At 34.6% G+C, this 9203-nt stretch overlaps 1 protein-coding gene across 1 annotated transcript in view; it reads left to right on the top strand.

Moving 5' to 3' along the window:
• Positions 1–7399: 7399 nt before the first annotated feature.
• UBP24 (ubiquitin-specific protease 24) overlaps positions 7400–9203 on the top strand; it is a 54060-nt gene continuing 52256 nt past the window's right edge. Inside the window, exons 1-2 of the mRNA XM_089165025.1 lie at positions 7400–7757; positions 7860–7997. Coding sequence (XP_089021151.1) covers positions 7755–7757; positions 7860–7997 — 141 coding nt within the window. The 5' untranslated portion in view covers positions 7400–7754. The remainder of the gene's footprint in view (positions 7758–7859; positions 7998–9203) is intronic.

Here is a 9203-nt window from a genome sequence, read left to right as displayed (position 1 = left end):
TTTTTTTTTTTTTGGGGGGGGGTGGGGGTGGGTTTGAAGTTACTGTGGGCATTCATGGTTGAAGGCTGAATTCATATAGCCCTGCTAATTTCTTATTTCAAATTTGAATAGTTGAATTGGCTTTAAAATAGTCAATGTGAATGTAGTGAAACATGGTAAGCAAATTGTAACATGCCGAAAGGAGCTGATAGGTTAAACAAAAAAAACTAAAAGCAGGGCCGATAAATTCAGGATGCAAGGACTGGAGTTGTGTCTTTTACTTTTTTTGGGTAAACCACTACGGAGTCGTGTCATGCAACCATCTAGGCACTTGAGAGAACGGGATTTTTATTTGCAGCTGCAGTTAGCGGTTGCGATTTAGCCACACCTCCAACTATGAATCCAACGATGGAAAATCAAAACAAAACACGGGGACTTGAATGTAAATTAAAATTTTTTATTTGATCAATTCCTACTTAATCTTTTCAAATTTACAAAAATTCTTTAGATTCACCAGAACTCGATTCAGTTTTCTATGTCAATTTCTTTCCCATAGCCGTCAAACCCCTTCCAGCTCTATAACCAGCCCCCACTAACTTTGGGAACCATCCACCATCATCGCTGCATACCCTAGGTCTTTGCTATTAGGGTTTCGAATCGGTTTTTCTGAAATTAGGAATTTCAGAGGAACTACCTTCTCTAATATACATCTTCCTCCTCTACAGACCAATGCTTCAAAATGAACTGTAGTTGGTTGTTTTTCCTTGAAGAGTAATTTGATTGCGCATGATTCAATCTTAAGTTATATTTCTACCCTAGCGATCGGTGGAGCTCGAGCTTCCCGGTCTGCTTTGGATTTCTTGGATGGGCATTTCATGTCGTCTCCTAGACCATCAGAGAAGCGAACACAAGGGGGAAGACAAAGAGAGCGAGAGAGAGAGAGGAAAAACGATTGATAAAAAACCCACTGCTCCTGATCTTTGATTCTTGACAGCACTGAAAAGTCACCTTAGAATGAATCTAAGCCTTCTTAGGCTCTTTTTGGTATCAATTCTCATTCTCTATTATGCCTATTTAAAATAAATAAGTACAAGAATTCATTTTTGGTCAAGAATGAAAAATGGTTTGGTGAATTTTATCAAAAATAAATTATGAAATGGAAAATAAGTTTGGTGTCAAGATAAAAAATTGTTAAAAATGATAGTAAACAAGTGAGAAAAGAAGGAAAAAGTATTGTTGTTATAAAAGAATGTGTATTGACTTTTTTACCCTCATCTTACTTATAGAACTTTAAGTAAACTTACATAAATGAAGATAATGAAATTCTCATCATAATCCATAATGGACAAAAAGTTCATTATAGATTTGGGAGGTTTTTCTATTATTTTAAATAAAAATAAAATTCAGAATAGATGCCAAACAATTTAAAATAATGAAAATTTCTCATAATTGACAATGATAATTGATACCAAAAAGAGCCTTAGTTACTGTATCCACCATTCTGCTTAGTATATGTATATGCAAACAGTGACTGCTTGCTTAGCCATTAAGTAAATATTAATGGCCATTTATAGCACTTTTTCAGGGCCAGCTTGGTCTTCTTTCCATTTCCACTTCTTAAATGTTAGCTTCGCGTTTGCAGCAGCGGCTGCTGCCTGCAGCTAGCCGCTGTGATTTTGCCACGTGTATAGTAGTGAATCCAATGGTTGTAAATCAAAACACAGGGACTTGAGTGTAAATTGAAAATCTTGATTTTACTTTTTTAGAATTATATGTTTAGTATTTACAATAATAGATCCCTTGAGATTGGTGGAGCTCTATCTTCACGGCCTGCTTTGAATTTCTTGGGCGGTTCATGGCCTGCCTTGGATTTCTTGTGCGGGCGTTTGTCGTCTCTTGCAACTCTAGAGGTGTGAATGCAGAAAATAGAAGAAACGATGGATAGATACCTGATTGGGTTCTACCCTAGGCTAAATGCTTTTTGTTTCATCATCGCTCCAATTAAAATCATTCACTTCGGATTTTGACGAAATTGTTAAAAATCCGAGAACTCATGTGAAATGTAATTGGTTATCGTGCATCGTGATCTAGTCTTTGGTATGATTTTCATTTTATTTTTTTATTAGTAACGGGGGAATTTTTTAGGGTAAAATATGCATTTATTTGAATTTAAACCTTCAGGAAATTTACACATACTAGGGTGGGGAAAGGCCTAGGGAGAAGAATTACAGAAAAAAAAGTCTTAGAGCTTATTTGGCGTTTCATTCTCAATTTTACATACTTATTCATTGTATTTGGTATTTATTTTCATTCTTATTTTTATTTAAAAGAGTAAAATAAAAGTCCAAATTTCACAATAAACTTTTGGTGCTGGGTTCGATTCTACTTGGAGGCATTATTATTATCCATTTTGTTTCCAAATATAAATTTACTTATTCTTTTTTTTTTTTTTGTGTTTGGCATTTATTTTCATACTTATTTTTATTTGGAAGAATAAAAAAAGGTCCAGAATATATAATGACTTTTGGTATTCTACTTGAAGTCATTATTATTACCCATTTTGTTTCCCACTAAAAGTTAGGATCAAGGTTAAAGGGTTAATCTTCGAAATCAGAATATTAATGATTAACTTCATCATATCCAAACAAAAGACGGAAAAAGCGTTCAATCTAAGGAATCATCCTTCAACTGAAAGCTATGAAGGAAAGGATCATACAACAGTATCTCAAACTTCAAAAAACAAAAACGATAGATTACAAAAGGTGTTAGGTTTTTTTTTAAAACCTATATTAAGTTTCAAAATTAGTTTTTGCATTTCTTTTTGGGTAATTTTCGTCTGGACCCCCTAAGAGTTGGTCCAGGTCACTTTTAGTCCAAAAAAAATCTTCCTTTGTATATGGCTCCCCTGAGGTTTCTAAAAAGAACTATTTAAGGATAAATCATAATTTGATGATCAAAATACCCTTATGGTGCAATGGTCAAGATTGTATCATATATGCCATAATGGTTTATATTAAAAAGGAAAATTTAATTACAATTTTATTTTTTTAATTTTATTTTCAAGCATCTTAAGAATTCAAATTTACAAACTTATACCCTTGATTGAAAATCAATAAAATCTCATTCCCATTACAGAAAGCATGTGAGGGACAATTAGGGTTTTGAGTTATGAGCTCGGGGCAACTTAATACCTTGAGAGATAGGGAAAGAGACTGTGTAAAAGATATTCTCGGAGGAGTCGAGGACGACGAGATCATTGGTACTAGGTCGAGGCAAAACTGAATATGGATTGATATTTAATTTGTGGCCGTCAAGAACAGTTGATACTGTATAACCTTCATCTGAGACTAGCTCCGGCGAAGCTGTTGTAGCATCGAATAAGATGGTTTGAACCCGTGAAGTGCACATGGAATATTTTTTCACCTTCCCAGTCAAGTAAAAGAAAGGGAATATCCGAACACCTACAAATTCATTCAAAACATAAATAGCGAAAGCATCTACATAGCTTACCTAGTCCCAAAAATAGATAGACGAGAGTAAAGATGAGCGTGTACGAGAATGCCATTGGTGTAGAAATATTCAGTTTCGCAATGAAGAATGAAGGAGCAAATGATCGGAACTCGAATCCTAAATCCTTCCGCCGGTACCTATGATCAATCGGCAAAACCCAAGAAGAATGGTTTGGTTCATATGAAGGAAAAACCAACAAAATATTAAATTTATTGGAATTCACCTAGCGTTCAGCCAACGCTAGTACAACACATCAGCCGCCCAACCTAGCAATTTCCCGGTGGTATTTTCATTAAAACCCTAATTGTCCCTCTCATGCTTTTTGTACTGGGAATGGGATTTTATTGTTTTCAATCAAGGGGTATAAGTTAGTAAATTTAAATTCTTAAGATCCTTGAAAATAAAATAAAATTAATCATTTTTATAAACCTCAGGGGAGCCATATGCAAAGAAAGACTTTTTTTGGACTAAAAGTGACCTGGACTAGACCTTAGGGGGTCCAAATGAAAATTACCCTTTCTTTTATTTTAATTGTTTTGTTAGTGTGTGTGACCCATGAGGTAAGGGTGGTAATGAGGCACCCATGAGTAAAGAAAGTCCTTCATGACCTTGGTTATGAGGCTCTTCATGACATTGATCATGGGTCTTAAAGATCGTAATCATGGTGATGAAGCGGGCTTACTTGCAAGGTGAAATTTACTCAAATTATAACTATTGACCTTCAATACTTATTTAAATCTTATGCCCATTCATAGCCATTACATTACCATGGGTGGGGTTAAGATTATTGAATGGATTAAATCCAATTCATATAAAAGAGGAGAAGGGACAAGCCCATTGATTTTCTGTTAGTAAATAATTGATTTCCCCCCTTGTGAGGATGTGAGTCATTGTGATTCGATGACCCAATTCATTGCCTTAAGATCTCAAGGGGAGTAAGGTATGGTTTAGGCCTATATAAACCCAATCCCTTACTTGCATGTGGTGTGTAATAGAGACACTTCTCACACTTGCATTATTTGTTTTACAAAGTTTATTCATTTGAGTTTGTCTAGGTGTTATGCTGTAGCTTTTCTGGCTCCTTAAAGGGACTAGAAGAACTATCTCGTCTTCTAGTTGGGGGTTGTTTTATCTTGGAGGTGGTGGTGTAAAGAACCCTTGGTAGTATGGTGCATCAAATTACCTTAAAGACAGCACTCAAGGTGTGACTCAACCTCATTCGTTGGTGGTTCGTTCGATTGCAACATCAAGCTCTCCGGATTGGCTAATTGATCTTCATCTTTCAATTGTATTACAATTCCATTATTGTGTTTTTTGTAATACAATTACCCAACAAATGGTTTAGAAACACCGGTAAATCTCTCTTGATTAGTCCTTAAATGAGACTAATAAGAATCTTAAGTCACCAGTTATATCTTAAAGATGAGCTAGAATCAAAGCTTTAGGTACTAGGAAGAGAATAAAGGGAATTTGGGGTTTTCTATTAACGGTATGAGGGAGAGAATCAAGGGAAGGAGAATATAGTATTTATAATTTATAAAGACAATTAGATTTTTAGGAATTTACCACAAAAATAAAAATAAAAAGTTAGATTTATAGGAGAGTCATGAGTCCAAAATCTGCTCAGCCTTGCATCATTGGGGAATGAACTACAAAATAATGTTACATGTGGCCTGATCGTAGTGTCGAGAGGCCACCTCCAAAGGCTAAATCAGTAATGGAACTGATCACACTGCTCTAGTGAGCTGTAGAGCTTGAATTGAATATAATCACGAAGGGAAATGATTCAGATACCTTCACCTTTGTTCGTAGAGATTTACCTTTTATTCCCTGACCATTAGATTTGTTTGTGCTTTGTCTTGGTGGCTGTTCGATCTTAGGTTTTACCCTTCTTTCAAAGATGAAGGCAGTTACCTTCCTTGGCACGATCTTTCACTTTGTATTAGAGGTAGTTACCAATTATGACTCAATCACGTATCCCGAATTCTTTGGATCACGTTTATCTTCGGACCTGCTGGGTTCCTTCCTTCTTACGTAACTATGCGATTCGAACTCCAGACCGATCCCGATCGGATCTATAGACCTGACCCTGGTTAGACCACAGTCAACCGGAGTTAACGACAGAACCAACGGTAGACCCGGTTCGATATAATTATTTCATTATTAGAAAGTAATTTACAAATAGGGTTTAGATTTTTCGGATTTTGAAATAAAGGAATTTGACATTTTTTATAGTGCTCTGCAAATAATGGTTAGTGGGAAGTAGAAAATAACGGTATGAGCGAAAGAATTAAGGGAAGGAGAAAATTATCTTTGATAATTAAACAAAAAACTCAATTCTTTATTTATGATAACTAGTATAAAATTTTGTTTATGTTAAAAAAATTATCTTAAAAGTTTGAAGAGGTAAATTTTCTCATGAAATTCCAAAGCGTAACTTGTTTGATTCACTGGGTGAAAAAGTTAAAGTTAGTAGCTAAGCAAACTTCTAATGTGAATTATCGTTGATAATACAAAAACTCAATTATTTATTTATAACTTATTGGGTAGTTTTTATAGATAAGAAATATGAACATTTTGTCTAATAAAAAAGTTGTCACAAATCGAAGTACATACTTTGGTATAATAGTATGAAATGATATGATATTAAATAAAATCACCTTAAAAAAAAAAAATACACCACAATTAATGTATTTGATAAGTGTCTGGAATCCATTCGTATGCAAGAAACACATATCTTATTTGTAGATGTCACTGTGGTTTTAATACAATATAATCATCTAGAAAATGCATTTGGATAATACCGACTCATCTAGTCCTCGCTTGGACCATGTATAGCTCTCAAATCATCAAAGGGGGGTTGAAATGTTTATTTAACTAGTGATCTTCACCTACCTTTTTGACTATCTGACCGGTTTCCATCCTCAGCCATAATTTACAATTTTAATTCTCATGTAAAGTGAATTTGGAATGCATTTCAATACAGATTTGGCCCGTAATAGGGAGAGCTAAATTTATTCAAATTTAAGTTAATTCAGGAGTGTTTCATTTTATTTTAATTTGGTCACCATCATGCTATTTTTGGTATCAATTATCATTCTCAATTTTGAGAACTTTAATTATTTTAAATTATTTGACATCAATTATCAATTTTGTTTTTATGTAGAATAATAGAAAAACCTTCAAAATCCATAATAGATTTTTTGTCTATTATGGATGGTTAAATTTCATTCTCTTCAATTTTGACATTTTGTAAGGGCCTGTTTGGTTACATGAGTCTGGAGATTTCAAATATCTAGAGATTTCAAATCTATGGAGTTATAATTTATAAAATTAGATGTTTGGTTGTGGAATGAAATCTATTGATTCATCGTAAAAAATTATTTGATCGACGTGATTTTTATGAATGGGCAAATGTATAGCTTTTTTGAAATTGATGGATTTCACCCTTTACTCAAAAATCTACAGATTCACGTTTTTAGTGTAAAAAGGTGAATCTCTAGATTTCATGAATCTAGAGATTTTTACAACCAAACGGGTATAATTATCATATTCATGAATCCAGAGATTTTAAATCTCTGGATTCATATAACCAAAAAGGCTCTAAATATTTATATAAAATTTTATAGGTAAGATGAGGGTAAAATAGTCAATACACATTCTTTTATAAAAAATTATATATTTTTTATTTTTTCTCATTTGTTCACTATAATTTTCTAACCATTTTTATTTTGACATTCACTTGGCACTAGGAGTGACCAATGTTTTGTAGTGGGGAGGTTAGAGTTGGAGTTGGACTATATGTAATAATCTTCCCCTTAAGTTAATATAAAGCATCATTTGAAAAAAAAAAAAAAAAAAAAAAGAAGAAAAAAGAAGAAAGAAGAAGAAGGGGGACGTCAGTCTTTTCGGTAAATAATAAAGAAAAAAAAGAAAAAAACGACGACGTTGAAGTCATGTTTCTCGGTTTTCCCTTTTCTGTTCTGTTCGAGGCATGGCGATCGAACCTTTGCAGCTCATTTGTTCTTCGTTGCGGTTGTCTCTTTCTTGTCGCCTGGTTTTCGATTTCTCTTTACTATTCTTGGATTGGTGATGGTTCATCTGCAGATCTGTGGATCTTTTAATGGAGTTTCTCTTTATCTGCACTTATAAGTACGCCAAAACCCTAGTTGCAATTTTCAAGCAGTTTAGGTCGTTGGCTCTCTGTGTTTTTTCGCGAGTCGCTTACTACTGCTCCACTGATCTGCAAGTCCTCATCCATCAAAATGGTATCCACGCATTCAATCTTATTTGTTTATTTATCTCTTTGAATTATGCATAAGTTTTTTGTTTGCAATTGATAACTGATATGTTCTCTTCTCCTGTCGAAGATTTCCAAAACCCTAAACCCTAGACACCAATGTCGACGTAAAGCACAAGGCCCTGTTCGCTCTGAGGTCCATCAAAGGTATTGCGAGGCTATTGGCCAACATTGTCTGCAAGAAGGCCAACATGGACATGAACAAGAGGTTTTTGATCTTTTTCCGATGTGTTACTTTTTTCCTTTTATAGATTTACAAATTTTGTTTATCTAGGTGTTTATGGATTTCCACATAGTATCTTGAAATGATTCTCTCTCTATCACTACATCTTGGTTATGTGGATTATCATGGGTTTTAATTGTTCAAAAATTACTTAACAAAAAAGACGTCGGACAAAACTAATGAAGTTAATTCGTTTTTTTTTCCCCTCATGTATTTTGTAATTTGTAATTGAAGAATATATCCTAACAGGTTAGGTTTAGAAAACAGGTATTCTAGTTGGTTTAGGACTCTTGAGGTGTTGGCTAGGGTTAGGGAATGAAGTGGAGGGTAGAGGAATTGTAAGAGAAGGTATTTCTGAAGGGGTTTAGCGTTTAGTCAACGGATTATGAAGATACGAGTTTTGAAGTGAAATTAGAGTTTAGGGTTTCTAGAAGAAAAAGATTAATTGCTGAAAAACTATTAACTAATGGAATGGAGGAATAATGATGAAACTAAAAGTAGGAATCGAGTTGTGGTAACGGTGCAATCCTACAGGGGGAAGGAGGGTTGAATAGGGTTGTGAATCTTGGGTTTTAGAAGGGAGGGTACTGTTGCTGCTGTAGGGAAGGAGGAATGGGGATGAATTGTGCAAGGGATAGGGAGGGGTATTAGGGTTGGGGAAGGGGGCAGGGGAAGGGCTGGGGTTGCACTTCTTGTGGGAAACTTGAGATACCTGAATACTTGATGGAGGGATGTTGCCATGAGCTTGAAGATATGAGATTGATCAAGACAACTGCATTCACTCACTCTCAGCCGTGGGGTTCCTCTTGGGAGCCGACGACTCTATTCTTCCTTCAATTTCTTTGTTTCAAATTTTGTTAATCAAGTCTGAATCGTTACAAGGTATGAGGGGCTATCTATAGTCTTATTATTGAAGGAAATTAACTAGGACTCGACAAAGAAACCCACTAGGGCTTAACTTGTGAATCCTATTTGTACACTTCAAAGAAATCCTATTTGGATTAGAATTACAGCTAGACATAACTTATAAACTAGGAGGAGGACTCTTAAGTTAAAGTTCCTAAACAAATACAACTTTCAAAATAAGAGAGCAACTATAACAAGAAATCTTACTTGAAATTGGATTCCACTTGGACCCTTGATTACATTAAGACTCTCACAACTGACTCTATTAATAAAATAAAAGCAGAT

Source organism: Hakea prostrata, chromosome 8, assembly GCF_041222555.1.
Source record: "Hakea prostrata isolate BN-2017 chromosome 8, UWA_Hpros_2, whole genome shotgun sequence".
NCBI classification, from domain to species: Eukaryota; Viridiplantae; Streptophyta; class Magnoliopsida; order Proteales; family Proteaceae; genus Hakea; species Hakea prostrata.
The sequence above is the reverse complement of the archived record's forward strand: the minus strand, read 5'-3'. Positions and strand labels throughout refer to the sequence as shown.